At 47.3% G+C, this 21,026-nt stretch overlaps 2 protein-coding genes across 2 annotated transcripts; one reads left to right on the top strand and one right to left on the bottom strand.

The window, feature by feature from the left end:
• LOC149356911 (uncharacterized) lies at nt 1-12,758 on the top strand. Its single transcript, XM_089577855.1, has 3 exons — nt 1-446; nt 1,211-1,294; nt 12,130-12,758. Exons 1-3 carry the CDS (start codon nt 251-253, stop codon nt 12,177-12,179), a joined length of 330 nt encoding a protein of 109 aa, XP_089433981.1. The 5' UTR covers nt 1-250; the 3' UTR covers nt 12,180-12,758.
• Nucleotides 12,215-19,995, bottom strand: LOC149356910 (uncharacterized). The gene is made up of 3 exons (XM_089576463.1): nt 19,332-19,995; nt 18,391-18,734; nt 12,215-12,271 (listed from the first exon to the last, which is right to left on the bottom strand). Exons 1-3 carry the CDS (start codon nt 19,810-19,812, stop codon nt 12,215-12,217), a joined length of 882 nt encoding a protein of 293 aa, XP_089432589.1. The 5' UTR covers nt 19,813-19,995.
• Nucleotides 19,996-21,026: the final 1,031 nt, after the last annotated feature.

Raw genomic sequence — 21,026 nt, 5'->3', positions numbered from 1 at the left:
TTGCTGCTGGCTCTACATCTAATTCGTCGTTTGCGGCGTCTTATCTACAGCTTCCTTCCGGTAACAACGTATCTTTGGTTCGTCTCTTGCAGGTTGAGCGATATCGTTCTGACGCCTGTGCTTCGGACCGCGTTTCGGCATCCACCTCTGCGCGGCACCCCATGCGCCTGTGTTGGTGCAAGCTTACGGGTGGTATCTGATTCTGTTTCTTTGGAGGCCTGCGTATGTCTAGCAGGGATCTCAGTCCTGCATGCTATCTTACTTCGTCCCTTATTTACACGTCAGCTCCCTTCCGACGTTAACTTCATACGTTCATTGCGGAGGAGATAGGATGGCCGCGCCACTGAGAATCCTCCTGGCAGGTGTGGAGACGGAAATTTTTGAGGCACTCGACGACACCGGTGCACCCATTGTCCATGGAAACCAGCGCCTTTATGTGACGACAGGTACGTGCCTACTTTCTCAATGTGCAACATTTAATGCAGGTAGTGCGCAACATACATGCTTACCTTTGGTTGGAGACAACGTGCAACTTTGGCCGAATGCGCCGGCAGCCCGAGGAGCTGTGGCCTCGAGCCAAAGTTCTGTTCCTGATCAAAGAATTTAAAGATTTGAAAACAGACGCCTCTATGCGCCTAAAAACTAAAAGACAACTCTGGGAACATTTGGCCGATTCGATGAATTCAAAATTCGGATGTCATTTAACCTATTCGCAAATTGAAAACAAGTGGAGGGGTCTTGAGAAAAAATACAAAACCGTGCGTGAACATAACAGCCGATCAGGGACGGACCGGAGAACATGTGACTTTGAAGAGTAGGTATTATTTATGATCTCGGTAGAGTCTACTGAATGGAAAACTTATTATGTTTTCCTGATTATGTGCATGTGTGACGTTTGCCCCTGAAGCAGTTTAGTCATTCCACAAGCCTGTGAAGAATATTGTGGCGTTTTTTTACTTTTTTGGTCCAGGTAGAATGTGCGGCAGAATAGCTGTACCAATTTTGCACATCTTTTGTCTAAATGATGTAATTCCTGTTGTAATGTGAAGGTGTAATAGATCACACAGCAACATTTGCATTATGCATGTCGTGGTTATGGGCTATGCATGTGTCTTGTCTCACTGAAGGTATGCGTGGAATAGCATGCTTGGCTGCATATTGACTGATGTCATATATGTGTCAAATGGATCCTACATTTTTTTGTTCTCAGGGAGCTCGCTGAAATTTTTGAAAAAACCCACAGTATCAACCCGCCCTACCTCCTGGGGCCAGGATTGGTGCGGAGCACCCAAGAGTGAGTAAAATATTTCTGTATTCAACAATTGCGACAGAAAATATGCATGCACAACATTTGCCAAAAGTAACTAGTCAATGGGGTTTGCCTCTCGGCCATACACTGGAGCCCTAGCTTATGGCACCACTACACACCAAATGGCCTCAAATAGTGAGGAATGGATCTCCTTACAGATCTAGGGTTTAAGAGTTGCCATATACTGTGCTCCACTACATTCCTAAGGAACGAGCCCAGTTGCGTGGTTACTTTTGGAAAAGACTGTGCATGTTGTGCAAAACATATTTGAAATCAAACACCATCAGGGGTTTCCCCAGGAATAAAATCAGAGGGATGTTGAGGGAAGAGGAGTAGTGGTAGTCATTTTTCAGTTTTTATTTGTGTCTTGATGTGTCATGTAGGACTAGAAAGGCTCATGACTTCAGCACTCATTACAAAGAGTGTCAACAATTGCTTTGCTCTGCACTAGGATACAAGTCATATATTTATTTGCAGGCAAAACTAAAGAACAAGGACTACATGAAATGTGTCCAGAAACTGTGGAATAGCGCGAACTAATTTGTCGTACAAAAAACAACTGTCACTGTTCAACACCAGTCGCGTATCGCAGACATGGAAACTCTGCAAAACGCGCACCTATGCTGTAGACACAAGTCAATAATTAAACGCACACAAAGAAGTCGGGTGCATGCTGAACACTGTACACACACGTGGAAGGTACAGTCTTTGTCAAAAGTTTAGAGCCCAGGGAGTTCACTTCCAAGCTTTCTACTAGGACTCCAGGAGCATTCATGGAAGTCCTACCTATTGCAGGAGGCAGTACCTGAAATCTTCTCATGCCCAGGAAATTTGGAGCGCTAGAGATCCAATAGGAATGACACAGTGTGGCTCAAAAGAAAACCCCCTGGGCTCCAAACTTTTGACAAAGGCTGTACGTATACATATAAGAGCTTTGATATCACCTTTAGCAAAAACTAATACGCTTGGAATATATGGTGGGCTATTTAGATTGTATTTTAAACATATTTTGTATTCGTGAATGCACTAAAAGTATGTAGGAAATACGTTCCTGAAATTTCATGCATGGTATTCGAAATACATTCTTAAAATATGCAAAAAATACCTCACTTAAAGCATACTTCGAGCACTTTTCAAAGGCATGAAAAAATATGTATGCAGTTTTAGCATCTTGTCAATGTATTAAAAGTGTACTCTCGTAAATATGAAATTAATTCATTCGAAATATACTTCAATTAAAACAAACGGGCAGTCCTTTTAAACGTATTTGCAGCGCACTTCTAGCTGCCGTTGAACAGTCGTGTGCTCGAAATCGCGTTTCGTGAAATGGCATTTGCGTGTTGTCAACAACGTATTTGAAGTGTACTTCCGTAAATACGCAATCAATTCTTCCAAAGAATTCTTAAATTCTAGCAAATTGGCAGTCCGCCTTAGCATAATTGCAGTACACTTCAAACTGCCGTTGAACAACCTAATGCTCGAAATCGAGTTTGGGGAAATCGCATTTTGGTTTTCGCAATGTTTTTAAAGTGTACTTTCGTAAATACGCAATTAATCCGTCCGAGTATACTTAAATTCTAACAAATGGGCAGGCCGCGCGTAAACATATTTGCAGTACACTTCAAGCTGCCGTGGAACAATCTTGGGCTCGAAATGACGTTTCAGGGAACAGTGAAAACTCTCCCTTTCCTGTCGTCCTCTCGTTGCAACAAAGTAATCATACCGCGGGAGCAACGCAGGACAAGGACGAGGACGCCTGCGTTGTTCCCGCGCTCTGATTACTGTGTTGCAATGAATTACCAACCTGCCCAAGCCTTTTCTGTTCTCAAGTCCCTTCGTTTATGGTAACTTCTAGCAGGAAGGTAATCACCACTTATTTGCACTACGTGCGGAGAACGTGATAGCATGATACCGGTACAGGCGCCTTAAGGCGCGTTCACACTAGGCCGACGATCGGCCGATTTCAGTCTGGCGATGGTCGGCGGCAGCGATTTTGTTGCCGTCGGCGCGTCTGTCACACTGCGCAGACACCGACCGAGCGCCGATCGTCGCCCGACGAGCGCATCGCCGTCGCGTCGGCGACATAGCAACCGTCGGCCGACCCGTGTGTCACACTCAGCCGACCTCACGCCGACGTTGTCCTATCCCGACAGCTCGACGCTGCTGCTTCGTGCGCGCGGCTCGTCTACTAGCTCCGTTGCTGAAGGTATCGTAGTTCAAAAAAAAAGGCGGAATGGCCGGTTGGTCTGATCGTATGCTGGGCTTCACGTCTTCGTACGCTCGTCCGGCGACACGTTACCGGTTGGGGCAGCAATTCCAAACTTCTTGAGACAAAACTGATTTATTGAAGACGGGACCGAATACAAGAACTTGGAGAAAAAGGCGGGCTAAAAAAAGGGCTTTTAAAAAGAAGGGCTGTAAGAAAGCGGCCGAGACTGGGACTCGGCGCGCTCGTCCTTGCTCTTTGTTCGCAGCGGGTTTTAACCCTTCAATAATTGGGCGGAGCTTTATTAAATCCGCTCTCGCCCAATTTCAACCAATCCCGCTGCAATGGCACTGTAGGTACAAGTAGGTGGAGCCCAGTGCTCGCCAGAGTCCGACTTTAGAGGCGCCAGTAAGTCCACTGCTTCGGGGGTTTCAAAAGTCGCCGACCTTACTGTCCCCCACCCCCACTTGACAGGTCATCTCTCTTCAATGGGAGACGGTCGCCGACCCCTTGGTCCCCGACAAGGCGGTCGCGGTCTTTCCCGCAGCCTTAGTTCCATAACTCCTCGCAGCGCCCGTAGGGAGCAGGCGGCCTGCCGCCGTCCCCGCCACCGCGGCGCTGCAATCGCGGGTTGAGCTAGGAGGGCGAGAGTCGTCTGCTAGCGTGCAGCGTTTTGCACGGGCACTCGCATTCGAATCATCGCTGCGCGACTGCAGTTTTTTTGTTTCCGGCTCTTGCCCGGAGGTATTTCATAACTTATGTGTGCTTAGCGCGTTTGCGAACTTAAGAGCGGTATTCTGAGCCGTGTCACAAGCGGCCGTTTTGTACGGGCAATGACGAAATGCATGCTTCGATTCTGCTTCTCGTGAGATGAACCTAGCCTTGCTACTTCAATAGATTCGGATTATCCGCCGAACCAGTTTTTCGCGACTGGCTGTTGTCTCGCATTTCGCGCAAAATTACTTTTACGTTTTATTACAGCAATACTGGTGCAAATAAAACCCGCCGCTGTCTCGGTGGCTACGGCCCGCGGCTGCTTTCCCGAAAGCCGCGAGTTCGATACCGGTGTAGGCGCAAATGCAAGAGTAATTCAAGGCCCTTGGCATTTAAATAGAAAAAATTTATTCACAAACCCACTAAACATCGTTGACAGATTTGCTGTTAACTAATTTGTCAAACAAGCTTCGCCTACTTTAGCTCGTTTTGAGCTCTAACGGCGCTACTATTTTCCAAGCACTTTGCTCGCGCAAAGAAGTGCATGCGCGTCACTAAATAAAAGTAAATTAATTGAGCTGCGAACATCTCAGCATGCTCTGGCAAACAAACGCATTCGTGCCTTTTTTTACAAGAGAATCCAGCACGTTCCAAAACAGGTCGCCGAACAACTCGCCCTTTCAAGCCTGTTTTATAACACCCTCTACCGCGCTTACACAGGCAAACATCTTTTCGGAAAGGTACACGAGACTGCCACTAACATACTCGCGCTCAATAATGAGCGTAGCCTCACGCGGCAGAGAATCCTGCCTGCCAAGTGCGTCACATTGCGTCACAGAGTTCACATTGCGCTTTATTTTTTATTTTGAAAGCCACATAGCCTGCCAAATAGTACAAGGCTGTTTCTTTTGGTGATGGAACACTGTATCTATGGTCGTTGGAGGCATTGCAATGGTCCCTGACAGGTATCGCCATCAGCTCCTGCGAGATCTGTTCTTTCTAGCCTTTTTCTGGATGAGGGCGTCGCGACGCTTTTCTCCGAGGCTCTCGAAGGCACTAATTAAGACACGATCAGTTCCCGTCTCACTGTTCCATTTCACAGCTACTTCAACAGGTGTGTAAAAGAAAGCAGCCTAAATAATTGGCTGAACTTGGTCACTGTAGGGTGGTCTTCGTCACCTCCTAATGGCCTCACTAGGCCAAAAGATCTCTGAATTAAAAAAAAACATTATATATGAGCATTTCTAGGCTTTTTCAAAGTGCCAGTCAATTACCTCAAGCGGGTCTTGGTTTAACTTCGCTGTGAGAATATAGCTGACGCCCTTGTTTTGTAGGAAGTCTATAATGGACAGCACTGACGTCAATGTCACCCGCAGGGACTCAACGGTTTGATTTGATGCAATGAGTTTGATATTTCCTCTTGTTTCCGTAAGGATGGAATTTCTCCGGGTTGCTCTTGTACCCGCTGGTACAGCCGGACACGAAGCAAGTGGGCATCGTCGCGCTCGAAAGCTGCTTCACGGCCAGCAGTGTTTGTTGTTCTGAGTGCGCGATGGGGACGACGTGTTCGCAGAGCGCACAGGAACACAAATGGACAAAAAAAAAGGCAAGGACAAACCTGCGCACGGGCTAAGTAGTAACTGCAGGAGAGGAGCCGCGCGCGCGGAGGCGACCGCGCAAACCTCGACTGCAGCGCCCTCTTACCGCCCGGGTACAAGCAGCGCCCGCTTTCAGAGGAGGAGTTATGGAACTAAAAAAGTATCTATAAACTGTGGTCCGAAGCGCCCGACATGCTGTCACCATTCCCAACCCCTCCAGACGGACACGGTAGGGGGAAATTAGCTACTGGAGCCGTGGGCTTCTACCTTAACACCTCCCCAACAAGAATGTTGGGTGTACGCTCGCCGTACACACAACATACAAAAGCGCGCACAGGCACAAAAGACCTGGCAGTCAATAACAAAAAAAAAACTGCAACGGCACACGGGACCCGACCGTCAACCGGGCGCTGTACCAACAACAAAAAAAAAAGGAGCGCTTCTGCGTCCTACTAACAATTCCAAGAGAAAGCATGCTCAGGACGCTGTCTGCATGTAGATGCAAACACAATTCTCATTTAAAACATTTCAAGTACAAGCAGAGAAGCACAGAAGCACCCTGTGGTAAAATCGTGATAAAATCATACATGGACCAACATGTCAATTAATACAAGATGGAGAAAACATATTGCTACATAGTTTTCATTAAGTTGCATATACACCGCAACATGATCCCAGCGAGGGCAAGAAAGGCAATATAACACGGCACTCTCGTCAGACGCGGATTATGTCCTCAGCAAGGAAAAAGTTCACGCAGGACACAATCATAACACCCGCATGGGACAGTCCAGACATTTTCAGAGTCTCAGCTGTACACTGTTCAGGTCTCCCCACTCTCACCTACTGCCCATTGTGTGCTCGAGCCATACTTTACTCTTATTGCAACCTGACAGTGGCAGAGTGGATTAAGGCTGTGGCCATTAGGTGTTTGTCGCCATCCACCAGGATCGAACACGTCACCTGTTCGCATGAAAGTGAACATTACGTGTTGCAGCGTGCACAGTCGTCGCATTCGGCCTTTCCAGTTGCGTAGCTCATCTTCTACATCGGCGGTGCCGCCGCCCGTGCGCGCATATGGGGCGCAAGCCTCCGCGAAAGCCTCGAAGCGCTCGTTCCTAGAGGGCCTCTTAAAAAATGGCACGGCCAGCTCAACCAGTTCACCATCAGTGACATCTGGGTTGGCGATCCACCTGTTGCGCAAAACCGCAAAGTGATTGCAGCATGTTTCACGATTTGCCCTAACAGCGGCAGTCTAACTTCACTCCTCTGAGGGCATGGGGAGAGTTCGCCGTCGCCACTGCTCAGATTACACTCATCTACACCGAAGCTTATCACAGCGTTACCTGTGTCTGGGTTTTCCGAATTGGAACAGCCTCGCTTACTCAGCTGTGGTGCTGCCTTCTCTGACACCACTGTGAGAGCTGCGCATGGTGTTTGAACACACATGGCGCTTTCCCCAAACCCTGTCGGGCATACCAACGCTTCACTTGGCAACAAAAGGTCGCACTGGGCAACCTGGTCGGCCAAGCAGTTCATGTTGCGCTCATCAGTGCCATCAGCCTCGCTAATAACGTGCTGGGCTAGCTCGCAACAATCAGCCTGCGCACTGTGATCAATGGGAGAATTTTTCCCGGGCACGTCCGTTAAACTCACCTCTCCCTTGGGAATCAAGGACTCTTGGTCTTTGTCAAGATTACTCTCTGACTCCACAATTTGTGGCTTCTCAACGATAACGTTAGCTGCACTGTTTGCAGGAACCTGTGCGGCCTGTTCTCAATTCGAACCGAAAGAGTTCTGCTGCTGCTATTCTCTCATTAGCCACATCGATCAGCAATTGATCAGCGCCTGTCGCGCTATTAGAGAATGCCTTCGTCTGTGCCGGCTCCGGCAGTACACTCGCCGCTCTCCGTGAGCGTTGCTCCTGCTGAATTCTCTTTCTCTCGTGCCGGCGATTCTCTTCAGCTAGTGCTAATTGGCGCTTCAGGTCTCGAATGTAAGCGTCGCTCCTCTCTTTTGCTCTGGCTCGCTCAGCCTCCGACATTTGGGCTCGCTCATGGCCATTCCAATACCCACAGCCATAACCACTTCGCCAACCTAATGTACTCATTGCGCCTTGGTTAATTCTAACCCTGCGGCTCAAGCACTCCCGAGGCAATTAGAATGAGACTGGGGAAACTCACTCCGTTGTAGGGCTGTCCATCACGGCACTTGCAGTGCAGCAGCGGCAGGTTGCGTCAGTAGGCGCAGATGTGTGGCCGGCTTCCAGAGCCCGCAGACTTCCCCCCGGCAGACGAAGTCGGCAACCGCAGGTGCCGCCGAAGTCGCAGCGCTTCGCTCCGTCGGTCTCGCTTCGCTGCCTCTCGGCGCTGTCGTGGTCTTGACTCCGAGGCCTCTCACAAAGATGTCGCCTCAATTGGACCTTGGTCCGCGGGGCTTCTCACCAAGATATTGCCCCGCCTGGCTTCCGGAAGGTACTGCCTCCAACCGCTCTGCAGAAAGCCGCTCAGACGATTCTGGTCACGGCAGCATTTAATAAAAAAAAAGGTCGTAATGGCCGGTTGGTCTGATCGTATGCTGGGCTTCACGCCTTCGTACGCTCGTCCGGCGACACGTTGCCGGTTGGGGCAGCAATTCCAAACTTCTTGAGACAAAACTGATTTATTGAAGACGGGACCGAATACAAGAACTTGGAGAAAAAGGCGGGCTAAAAAAAGGGCTTTTAAAAAGACGGGCTGTAAGGAAGCGGCCGAGACTGGGACTCGGCGTGCTCGTCCTTGCTCTTTATTCGCAGCGGTTTTTAACCCTTCAATAATTGGGCGGAGCTTTATTAAATCCGCTCTCGCCCAATTTCAACCAATCCCGCTGCAATGGCACTGTAGGTACAAGTAGGTGGAGCCCAGTGCTCGCCAGAGTCCGACTCTAGAGGCGCCAGTAAGTCCACTGCTTCGGGGGTTTCAAAAGTCGCCGACCTTACTGTCCCCCATCCCCACTTGACAGGCCATCTCTCTTCAATGGGAGACGGTCGCCGACCCCTTGGTCCCCGACAAGGCGGTCGCGGTCTTTCCCGCAGCCTTGGACAGCGTCCGACCCCTCCAGACGGACACGGTAGGGGGAAATTAGCTACTGGAGCCGTGGGCTTCTACCTTAACAATCGTGTAAATCGAAGTTATCTTCTATTATGGGACGAGCTCGCACTAAAGCGATGTGAATAGCAGGCCTTTTATTATAGTACAGGTAGAGTGTACTAGAATAGGTTATTCTAGTACATTCTAGAGCAGGCGACTTCCAGGCGACTTCCGCAGTCTCCCCCATCACTGATGGAAATAAACAAATTATTATTAAATTATTATTATTAAAGCGCCGTCAACTGCGGCTTCGATGCGAAACCACCTAGGCCTAGCGACGACTAGGGCTGCCTGGGACCAACGCGCAGTTCGTCGCCCAGCGTTGCCGCAGGCGGTGTCGTTGCCGAAACATCCACTTTTGCACAGGCATATTGTTCTTGCTCTAATCTAGGAAGCATCCTCTCTGGTATCATGACTGTTTTGTATTTTCTTGAGCGAACGTGAAGTACGCCGAGCATGCCGGCTGGCCGTCCATCCTGGATCCCGTCTGCCGGCGTCATAAAAACGAGCTAAAATGTGTTCTTGACGTAAATAATAAACCCTGGGTTAAGAAATGTGAAAAATTGGTCATTTTTGAGGATCGCTGACCAATACTGAGCTGCTGGCAAAGGTAACGACTGTGATACGAGCAAACTTCTTGCCACAACCGCCTCGTTGCTGACGCTGGCCCGGCGTTGAGGCCCGGCTCGCCTGGCGCCCGCTCGCTTCGCTGCTGAAGGCGTCGCGAAAATTTACCACATTATTATTTTATTGTGAGATGATGCTGTTGAGAGTAAAGCGATGTGTAGAGTAGACCTTTTATTATAGCGCAGGCGACTTCCGAAGCGCCGGCCGCTGCGGCTTCGATGCGAAAAAGGCTATAGGCCTAGCGACGACCACCCCAACCAGGTAGCAGAAGAGCTCGTCGCCCGGAGCGCCCGCGAGCGATGCCGTTGCCGAAAGCTCGAGCAGTCTTTCTGATAACAAGGCGATCCGGTCTTTTCTTGCGATATTTGTACACCATCCCAAGCAGCGCTCAGGCACTGCAGCCCGGCGGCGAAGTGTGACGCCGGTTGCGGGCGGAGCTTGGGTAGTGCGGCACAGCGATGCTCACCGCTCCGTGTGTCCCTACTTGCAGCGGGGCGGCAGTTCGCAAGCGACGATCGGTGCGGCGCGTCGGCCAAGTGGCCATATGGCTTGATGAATGTTGCTGTGCGTGCATTATTTGTCCAAATAATGATTGCACTTCGCCCTCTGAGCTCGGTACTCGCTTTTGGTCGGCGAATGTTTTCGCTCGGCCACCGATCTGCCTAAGATACGTCGGCGGACGGGTCTCGTCGGCATCTTTGGTCGGCGGCGTTGTCACACTAGGACGACGCTTGGTCGTTGGGGGCGTCGTCGTCGTCGTCGTCGGTGCAGTGTGACTGGAGTCGGGGAACGACCAGGTTGGCCGAGGCGACTGCCGATCGTCGGCGTCGGCGTCGCGTCGGCATCGGGGTCCCGTTGGCCTGACAGTTCGACTGCAGACCTATTTCTGACGCAAGTTTCGACTAGCAATTCATTTCTCGATCGCCTCTCGATTCGAACGCGACCATAGGGAACTTCTGGGATAATTTTTGGGCCCACAGTCTTTGCGCAAAAAAACGCCTCACCGGGCAAGATAGTGCGTCAAACTCGGTAGGTATATATAAGGCAAGCCAAGCATGGCGCTCGTCGGAGCATTTGTTGTTTGCTGAGGCACTTCTGTCATGATTTGCAGTGTAGGTATCTTTGCCGCTCCCATGCCATCACGTGACCACATAATCTCATGTACATTGTGATTGATGATAACTGCGCTTGTACAGTATGTTCTGCACTTGAAGCATTAACCCGTGTCATTCTGTTAAGCCGACCAGTAATTTTTTAAGCCGAAGTGGATATATTTTTAATGTATTTAATGTATATTTTTAGTGTATTTCTAATGACATCTAATGTATTTGTTGCATATATTTAGTTATTTTTAATGTACTATAAATATACTAAGCGGGCAAAAATGTACTTGAACGTTCAAAATATTAGTCCTAGTATGCTTAGAAAGCATTCGTATTGCAGTTTAAGCATAGGCACAAAAAAATGCGAAATAAATATGAAATTAATACAATATGTTTGAAATGCATTTTAAGCACATCCTCTTTTTCGATAAGGGCAGCCATGACGATTTGCATGACACTGACACATCTAGGTAACACAGCTTATGGCTGCACTCAATCGGCTGAATACGTACAAGCACAGGCACTTCGCACACTCCAACTGTTCACTCAATAACTATAAAATAATGAATAAACATAAACTAAGACATGAGTACCTATCTAATTCCTACAAATAAAATAACAACTGCCACAAATTTATGGCGCATTCTCAACCACATTCCGAGCAGTTTCATCCACCAGCTAGATGTGAAAAAATAAATTCGCTACCAATTAAGGAAGTGCCTTCAGAAAAACAAGGGGGTGTGTAGGGAAGACACTGAACCTCACACGGGATGATATAGCAGGCAGTAAACATCAACACACCTGGTTTAAGGGCATATAGAAGGCCGCATGCATTGAAAAATTTGTCTGTGTAGAAATGAATGCTTTTTCTTAATCAATGTGGCCAACATATGAAGTATAGTGGCCCAGTACACACACAGCACAGCAGTCCACTGGCACACCGACACATGTTTGCACATGTTTTGAGCTATAGTGTGTCATCTGTCACCATTCAGAAATGCTCTTTTTTGTTTTAAATGGATCTTGAGACATTTGGAAGGACATTAAAGCTATTACATTTACTTTGCACTTCTCGCAAAATTCTGTGCCCCAGCTTCTTTGTAAACATAACATCTAAACAGGTGGTGTCGGCATGATAAAGTTGCTTCTATTTGTTTTAAATGGCTGCTTACGGCACAAGGATAAACTAGACAGATTCATTCAGTGAGGTAGACCTTTTTCAACAAAATGGCATAAGAATCTGAAATTGAAATTGAAAAGCCTTTGATGCATGTTAATTCCTGTGCCCTAAAAAGTTTAAAACATGCTCCAAACTGACTTGTTGCTGCAGATTAAATGACTAAATGAATGATAGTGCCCTTTGTGTAGAGATTACACTTATGCACTACAAAGTCTCTGCTTTTTAGTGCAAGGCATGCATAATGATGTCGCATTATGTTGCCACCAGTATCCAGGCTGGACGTGCAGCCAGCCCCCAGCCTGGCCCCCGCAGAGTAACTGGAGATGCCACAGCGAGCCCAATTCCCGGCAGCTCACAGCCAAACACGAGCAGGGGCAGCACTGCTGGAGACTCGCAGCCCCCAAGTCCCCTGCAACAGCAACCAGGCCCGGCCAGGAAGAGGCCCAGGACCGATACTTCTCGTGCAGTGCTCGAGAATGCCGTCGACCATCTAGAGGTGGCTGAAGCTAACAGACAGCAGCGGCACAGGGAGTGCATGGCTATTGAAGAGAGAAAGCTTGCTGCTGAAGAGAGGAGGACTGCGGCTCTTGACCGGGTGGCTGCAGCACTTGAGTGGCAGGCGCTTATCTCAGGCTGTTCTCCAATACATGCCCCAATTCATTCCCCAATCCATTGCCCAATTCATTCCCCAATAAGTTCTCCAAGCCAATCTCCAAGCCCTCCTTACAATAATGCCTAGTTTTAATGTTTTCTTTTTTGTTTAGTCAGCTTTTATCTTCATAATTTTCATTCACAGTTGCTTTTATGTTTGTATTCAGTTCCATATATTTCCACAAAGTTATGTATGAGTATGTGTCCGTACACTACACAAATGTTTATTCATCTCTCTTCCTTGGTTGCACTTCATATTATGTACTATGTACTTTAATAAATTTTACAACCATCTAATAATATCTGTGTGCTTTGTATGTAATGCACATTCTGATAACTCATTTCCGTGTACACTGATAACCTGGAGGGCAGCAAAATTTCCACAGCATACTGGTCTAAAATTTCTCTAGCACGCACCATCCTTCCAGGAGTTTAGATTGCACACTTGCTCTATCATTTACTGTTCAGGGGACAGAATGCATATTTGAACACGCTGTCAACCATCTTGTGGCGATTGGAGCTAACAGACAGGAGCGGATGGCCACCGAAGAAAGAAAGATTGCTGCTGACTAGACGAGGAGTGGAGCACTGAAGTGGGTGGTTGAAGCAATGGGCCTCTTCCTCACGTCATTCTCCAAGGCTCCTAACTAATGCAGAGTTTTTAATGTTTTCTTTTATTCTGTCTAGTCAGCAGTTGACATTTTTATAACTTCCATTAATTGCTTCTCTACGTTTCATTCTGTTCAGTTCTATATATTTCCTCTAATTAATTGGCTGCATGTGTGCGTGCATACACACAGTTGTAAATTCATCTCTTATCCTCAATTACATATGTGTGTAGTTTAAATTTACCTGGTGCTTTATCTTTCCATATATTCTACAACCATGTTATAGATCTTAGTGTATCATTTAATATACCTTCGGATTACTTGTAGAGCATAACTGTAAAATTTCTCTATCACACACCCTCCTTCCAGCAGTTTAGCCACTGCCTCTTTACTGTTCAGGGGACAGAATGCAGGCATGTATGAAGGCAAAATTGAAAGGCGACTTTGCATGATTTGCACACAAATTTATTTCATGAACTTCACACATATGGACATTATTTTGTGTGCCCATATTATTTGCAACATTAAGCAGTCTGTGCAGCTGACAGGCAGTAGCAAAAGTTCTCAGTAGGAGCAGCAGATCCCACTTCAGAACCAGAAGTTCCCAGTAGGGAAGAAGAAGAGCCCAGCACAAAATCAGTTGATGCCCTACAAGGACCATATACTGAAAGAAAACCTATTCCTTCTGGGACAAATAAAACAACAGAAACCAGCAGATTCTCTCATTAGCAAATCAACACCTCGGATATTGTGATGAGGTAAAGCTATATCTGACTTGATATAAAGTAAGAAAGGACAGTCACAATTAATGTTTAATTAAAGCGCTGTTGCAATTAACAATACACCATTCTTCACATCATCTATCAGCAAGTGCATAATAAATTTTTTATTGTAAAAAAACTTAGCAATTGCAAATACGAAAGTACAGAAATGAAAAGGACAATAAAAACTCTTGGCAAAAAATGTAAGAAGACATCTCTGCTGCGTTTAAAGAAAATATAGAAAGGCCGCAAGGCATTCATCGTGCCAATTGCACTGCTTCAATTATAGTCCCAACAGACAACTAGCAACATATTTGTTGGAACACGAAAGCAAAGAATTTCTTTGCTTTCATTATATATACGCACATACCAAAGATTTGAAATGAGTACTATAAATTTTCAAGCAATGCATGGGCATGCATGATGAATTACATATGCAGCCTCAATTTTATCGTTAAACGTAATGAAAAGTGACGGAAGCCCAAACTATAAAACTCAAGCAACAAAAAAAAGCAAATGAAAGCAGGTGGGAGAGTGCACGATTACAGGCTCTGGGCCACGCTGTCGCGCATAGATGGAGCCAGAACTGCACACTCTTCCTCGTCGTCGGCAGGCTCGGTTGGCGACACGTTCCCAGGTAGCACATGACAGCGGGCCAATATTGGAATACTGTTGGCAAAGCATGGCCCTAAGTAGGCCCAGAGTTCCCAATGAGTTTCCAATATTGGCTCCAATGAGTTTCCAATGATGGCCCTGGTTGTCCATCGCTTTCCCAATACTGGCTGTGCCATTACACAATCCTGGCTATCATGGGCCATGTTAGCCAGAGTTCCCCCACTGTTTGCCAGAATTGGCTATGCTATTTAAGAAAACTGTCTATTTCATTTATTTATTTATTCAATGTACCTACAGCGCCCTCAGATGCATTATTGTAAGGGGGGGGGTAAGTACATTAACAGTAAAATTCAATACAGCAAAATAGAACACAACAGAAAAAAGAAGCTACAGACAAATGTGAAGAACTTTCAATAAAGACAACAGCGTTCTGATTAAACCGGAGACGCCTTCAACAAAAATTGTCAACAGGCGCCTTCAACAAAAATCAAATAAGTTTCATTTGATTGAATTTTTGGAATAAAAAAATCACTTTTTTTATTCGCTCTAGGAATTCACTGCCACAGTGCGCAGCTGGTGTCTGCTTCATGGAGATCGCGATACAAACGTAATAGATTAGAGCAAGTGCATTCGCTAAACCGAAATTGTGCGCAGATTTGGCAACCTCCAGAAACGAAGCAGTCGCCTCGTAATTTCGAATTATGCGTTGTGCTCGTGAAATATTAGGCGGGTGCTTCATAAACGCACGCGGACACGTGCTAAGCGATTCCTACGCTTCCCTACGTCGTGCCCTGTGATCGCGCCTTTCCCGTGTTTTCTGATTTGCTATTTCCTTCATTCCTTTCTGCAAATCGTAGTGTTGGAAATTGTTGTTTTTGTCCATTTTATTCTTCTGTTGCGTAATTTGCATTGGGGGCTATATAGCTCTTGCTCACGTCTTTGCGTATTTACTCGCAAGTTTTTTTTTTCTTTTGAACAACACCTTTATTGATGAAAACCATCGAAAGTAGTTGCGAACCGCAACTCAACATGCCTTTGTTTGTTTTTGCTTTTTTTGCGCGGAACTTCCACACCAACAAACAATTTGAGGATTCTTCGACGACCACTGAATAAATGGACTGACAACTGGCGTTAGACGCATGTTAACCTAGCTTGTTTGGCGCATGTACGGTACATGAAACTATGACAGGGCGCGCATTCTGCTCGGATATTTTTTTTGCTTTATATTTTTGTTATTATGTGGTAAAATTTTAAGCAATCTTGAACTAATAGAAGCCACATCATATGGCCCCACAAAATACGCCAGTGTCTGAAGTCGTTTTGGCGAAATTCATCTTGAAGCTCCAAGTTTTTCACTACAAAATTTTCAGGCTTTTGCTGCAGCTTTGTAAATACTTTGACGCTTCCGTGTTTCCCATCCACTTGTTCTTTGTAAGTATTGCTTTCCGTACTGCCTGTGGCCATGTGACTCATTCTTCAAAAATTCCAAACCCTTTTCACGTGTTTTGGCCCCTTTCCCTCTCTCTTTCAAGTCTTCAAGTCCAATATCTCGCCACCTGTTCTCCCGGCCGTGCCCTTTTCCAGGTAGCGGGCTAACCCCCCACCCCGCGAAGCGCTATTTTTTCTTTTTGGTTGTCACTTTCTCAAAGATGTTTTCCCTCGCGCGCAGCTACGCGCTTCGCTGTTCGTGCATCCTTCCACGATCTCCCTGTCTCCACCTTTCAGCTTAAGGACTTTTCTCGGAACCACAAAACCTGTGTAAAGGAAAATGACTCTCTCCCCTCCATCCAGCCCCCCCCCCCCCCCCCAACCATCGTCTGCACTGCTCGTCTTGGAACAGCGCGACGCATCAAAATAAGACATCCTTGACTGCACGGCGGAGCCCAACCACGTGTACAACTAACGCGACGAAAATGCATGCACACTCGAGCTAGCACCGTTCATAGTCTGTGCACGCGAAAAGCCACGCTCATATATTAGGAGAGCTCCGACGCTGTTCGTACCGCCTGCAAGATCTTATTTGTAAGTACTAAAACTCTTTTATCATGATATACATCTGGAAGTTAAAGTGGTTTTTGTAGTAAATGTTGCTTTGACTACATGCGCCTTTATTTTTTCGGCAGGAAAAGAGAGCGAGCCAAAAAGCACGAGGACGACTTCTGTGTACCCACTCTCATTGCGAAATGGCTTGCTTGACGTCGTGCGCAGTGGAATTGTGGCCGAATGGTGAGAATTTAATTTTTCGTCTTTGGTGAGATGAACTGACTAAAGATTCACTACTTCGGCTAACAGCGGGTTTGAACTCATATGACCTGAGATAGGATGCATTCGGGAATGTCCTTTACCGCGTATGCACGACGGAAATCAGAACCGCTTAATTAATTTTCCACTGCAGACCAGCTGGTAAGAATGTGTGTAATACTTCCGTACTGTTTCTTTTTGCCTTCTACACTTGCAGACTCAATAGAAAATCCGCAATTTCTGGTTAAAGCTTTTGCCCAAGTTCTCTCGAAATGAAAAAGGGCATTACTGTGGACTATCAGACTAGTATTTTTGTGTGGTTTTCAAGTCGCAGTTTCGAATCCAATTATAGCATGCATGCGAAGCGACTAAGGTAAAACAAAGGTGCCCTGAGTTCCTTGCGTTCAGCGTATTTCGCAAAAATCGCAAGCCGTATTTTTAACCCCATTAAAAAAAACTAATCAAAAATGTTGTTTTGACGTCCATGTGGAAGAGACGCTACAACCTGTGCATATTTACTTGAATAAAAGATTTGCTCGCAATTTAGAGATACGAGTTATGATGTTAAAACAAAATAATACATTAATCTGTTTTCAATATCACATTAATTTGCTTATCTCGCATTGAATATATTTACTGGGAGTGAGACACGACGCAATAAACTAAACCAAACCATTTGGTATAAGGGAAGTTTAGTAAATTAAATTCCACTTTGTACAACCAATGTGGTGCTGGTTCTTAAGAATAAATTAAAAATTATCCTGTAAAATATGTTGCTAGTGTCTTCACGATGACTGTGTTTCACAAAATTCGGTGTTATTTAATCATTTTTGTTTTTGTTCTGTGATGGCCATAATTCAACTTACCGTGACATCATGCATCTCGATCGTTGCAGGCTTGGCGCTTCGTGAGGCCATCGTGCAAGAGCTGGACGAGGAATTTCTTTGAATGCAGTCCAGCAGCCCTCTTGCAAGTGGCGTGCAACGATTACTTCGGATATGACTGATCAGTTCTCTGGAGGACAGCTCCGTTGAGCACTTTATGGATGCCTTAGCCGTGCCGCAGCAGCTTGCCGAGATGCTTTGTCCAACCTGATCGGCACGCACCAAACTTGAAAATAAATTGTTTTCCCACAGCCTCTGCCACCATGCTCTTGGGCCCCCTTTCTTTACTCCCCAGGGTGGCTGGTGGTAGCGCAAACCATCCTGTGCGCGCTAGAAGCGTGATTCTTGTAACTGAAAGCAATAAACGGGTCTTTTTTCTGGAATTCTTTCGCACCCTCATTTATGAATATTTGCTAGGTAGAATGGTATGTACATCCATCCACAGTGCCGGTCATTGGCGAGTGGGTTAATTGCATGTGCCAGCGTTCGAAAGCTGGATGCCATTATTCGAAAGCTGGAAACCATTATTCGAAAGCTGGATGCCATTATTCGAAAGCTGGCTACCAATGTTTGAAAGTTGGCTACCAATGTTTGAAAGTTGGATGCCTTTATGAGACCTTTGCTGGCCCATGCTGCAGAACGAACATTGGGTCTGCGTTGGCCTAACGTTGGCCCAAAACTGGCATGAAAGTAGGGCCAATGTGTAAAGTGGTAGCGCTCGGCCCAAATTCCAGTGTAGGACCGATGTTCGTGCCAATTTTTGCCTACAGTTGCCCGACGTTCGACCAATGTTGTTGTGCTGCCTGGGTTAGCCCCGGTGTCAACCTCTTCCAAAACGTCCATTGCGTCGCCGCACCTCCTCGCCTTGTTGTGCAGCACGCAAGCTGCCAGCACGATGTGCACTGCCTGGCTGATCCTTGCGACGTCGATGTAGTGGAGCCGCTGAAAGCGCGCCTTCAGCAGGCCGAAGCTTCCCTCCACCACAACCCCCTGCCGACTGTGAGCAATGTTGAATGCCGCCATCCAAGGCTGCCAGTTGGTCGTGGATTGGCGGTACGGGGGCAGCAGCCACGGCAGCAGCGGATACGCAGCGTCGCCCAAAAGGTATCCTCCTGCGCGAATTCACGTCCAAGGAATACAAATTAACAAAAAAACCTCCTGTGTATATGACCGGCTGTAGCGTATGTACTACATTTTTGTAATAAGGGAGTAATTACTCATTGACGTCCACCCAAGCACAGCCATACGGCTACAAAGGAAAGCTATGCAGCTTTCCCAGAAACTTCGTAGTTCAAGAAAAATTCGTCCTGGTCCGCGTTAAGAACGTTATTTGTTCAGAACGAATTTTTCTTTAACTGCGAAGTTTCTGAGAAAGCTTTATAGCTTTCCTTTGTAGCCGTATGGCTGCGCTTGGGTGGACGTCAATGAGTAATTACTCCCTTATTACAAATCTACTCCACCTTGGGGGATTCCCCTAAACATTTGGTCAGTACTACATTTTTAAACTCTTAATTGCGAGCATCACTATCTATATCTGTTGATCACAGTTCAGCTTCGTTAAAGTTAACGAAACGATCATGACGATCGATTGATCGATCTTGCATACATATATGCGCGGACCGTTTTCCGTTTTCTTAACTCTCGATCCGTGCATCATATATGCATTAAACACGCATTAGTGATGTAACAATAAGAAGTTTTTAACTCACCTTCGCATTTGGACGCACCGTCTTTGAAGAGGAAGCTCTCGCGGAGGATTCGAGAGTTGTGCGCGCTGCCGGGGAAGCCGATGAATACGTCAATGAAAATCATGTCAGCGTTGCAGACCCCCTGGCGCACAATCGAATGGAACTTTGTTCGGTTGTAATAGCTTCCTTCAGACTCCGAGGGTCGAGCAATGCGGACGTGGCATCCGTCGATCGCCCCGATGACGTCCGGCAGCCCTCGTCCGCGACGGTCGAGCTGGCAGAAAGCTGCCTTGTTGCGCTGTAGCTCGTCTTTATCCGGCCAGCAAATTTCTCTCTCACTTATAGAGAATAAAAAATCTAAGGTGCGACATATTGCAGCGTGCACCGTCGACTCACTCACGTCGAATTTGTCGTCGATCGGTACATCGCCATTTGAGTCCCGATGTACGTGAGGGCGGTCAGCATGGTTTTCTGGGCAGATATATGGCGCCGCCCACGACATCCTGCCGGACAGAACGCCGACGCCTCAAATTCCCCACTCAAGTCTGCGCACAAGTTTTTTGTGATCGAAAGAGTTTCTTGAACTCAAATTCCATATATGTGGGCACGACTCGCTCCACGTACAGCGGAACCCTGTGACGGTCCTGCCTCAATAAATGCGCCGCCAGGAGAAGAACGACGACGTCGTCACCGTCGTCATCTTCGCTGTCAACGGGCTTGCTCCGGTCAACAGCATCGGTGAGCGCAGCAAGGGCAGCTACCTCTTCACTAGTCATGATGAAAGTGATCGTGATCAGCAGACGACGCAGCAGACGATGCGGACGCGCGATCACACGGGGCCTCTTCGATTATCCGCCTCTGGCAGCCCGCTGGTTGCTTGCGGGCTGCCCGAGCACCGCGCCGGGCGCTCGATTTTCTCGGGTTGCTCCGCCCACTTCCGGTGGCTGTCCGGAACGCGTTCGTTTTTCTCTGGCTGGGCGGTTTCGGGCTGCCAGCCAGCGGCCAGCACGGAGGAAAAAAACTAGGAGAGAGTGCGCTCAGCCTCTGCAAGCCATCCTCCTCTGACGCCAGTGCCGAGGGCCCTTTTGCGCACTGACTCTTGGGAAATAGGCCCTCCACAGTTACCAGACTGCCAACCAGCGGTGCTTTTTAGTGAACGCCCGTGCTGCGATGTAGCGCAGAAGCGCAGCGCCTGTGTTGCAGCTTTGGGGGAATGAGTACCGAGCTCTAGGTTATCTGAAGGCTCCGCGTCTCAACACTTCTGTTGATTACACTCTTTAGTTTTTGGGTTCACTGTAGAAAACTGCAGGTAAACTTATCATCAAAAGGTGCGGCCGCGTCCTCGTCACTGTTCAACTGTGGTTCATAAAGAGAATGGAGAGGAATTCCTTTCGTCGTTATACACACATATGGAGCGTTTATTTCAGCGCATGCTAAAAGCTGAGAACTCGAGAGTAGGCGAAGAAAACGAGCCTCTAAAAAGGGCGCAGTGGCTTCCAGAACGCTCACGGCGGACGGACGTGTTTAACGAGCGCTCCGGCGCGCTGCGCAAGATTCTATTTCTCGGGCAGGCGGACTTCGGCCCGCCCATGAGCCCGCCTTTCTCCGCTATTCTCGAGGCACAAGTCGCGCCGAATACGCTCGCGCACATACGAGGGGGTACCCAAAAGAAACCGCACTTATTTTTGTTCGAACTTATTGGTTCACATTTTCAGA

The sequence above is a fragment of the Amblyomma mixtum genome, chromosome 3 (assembly GCF_055824585.1).
Source record: "Amblyomma mixtum isolate Tamu chromosome 3, ASM5582458v1, whole genome shotgun sequence".
NCBI classification, from domain to species: Eukaryota; Metazoa; Arthropoda; class Arachnida; order Ixodida; family Ixodidae; genus Amblyomma; species Amblyomma mixtum.
This window is presented reverse-complemented; position numbering and strand designations above follow the sequence as displayed.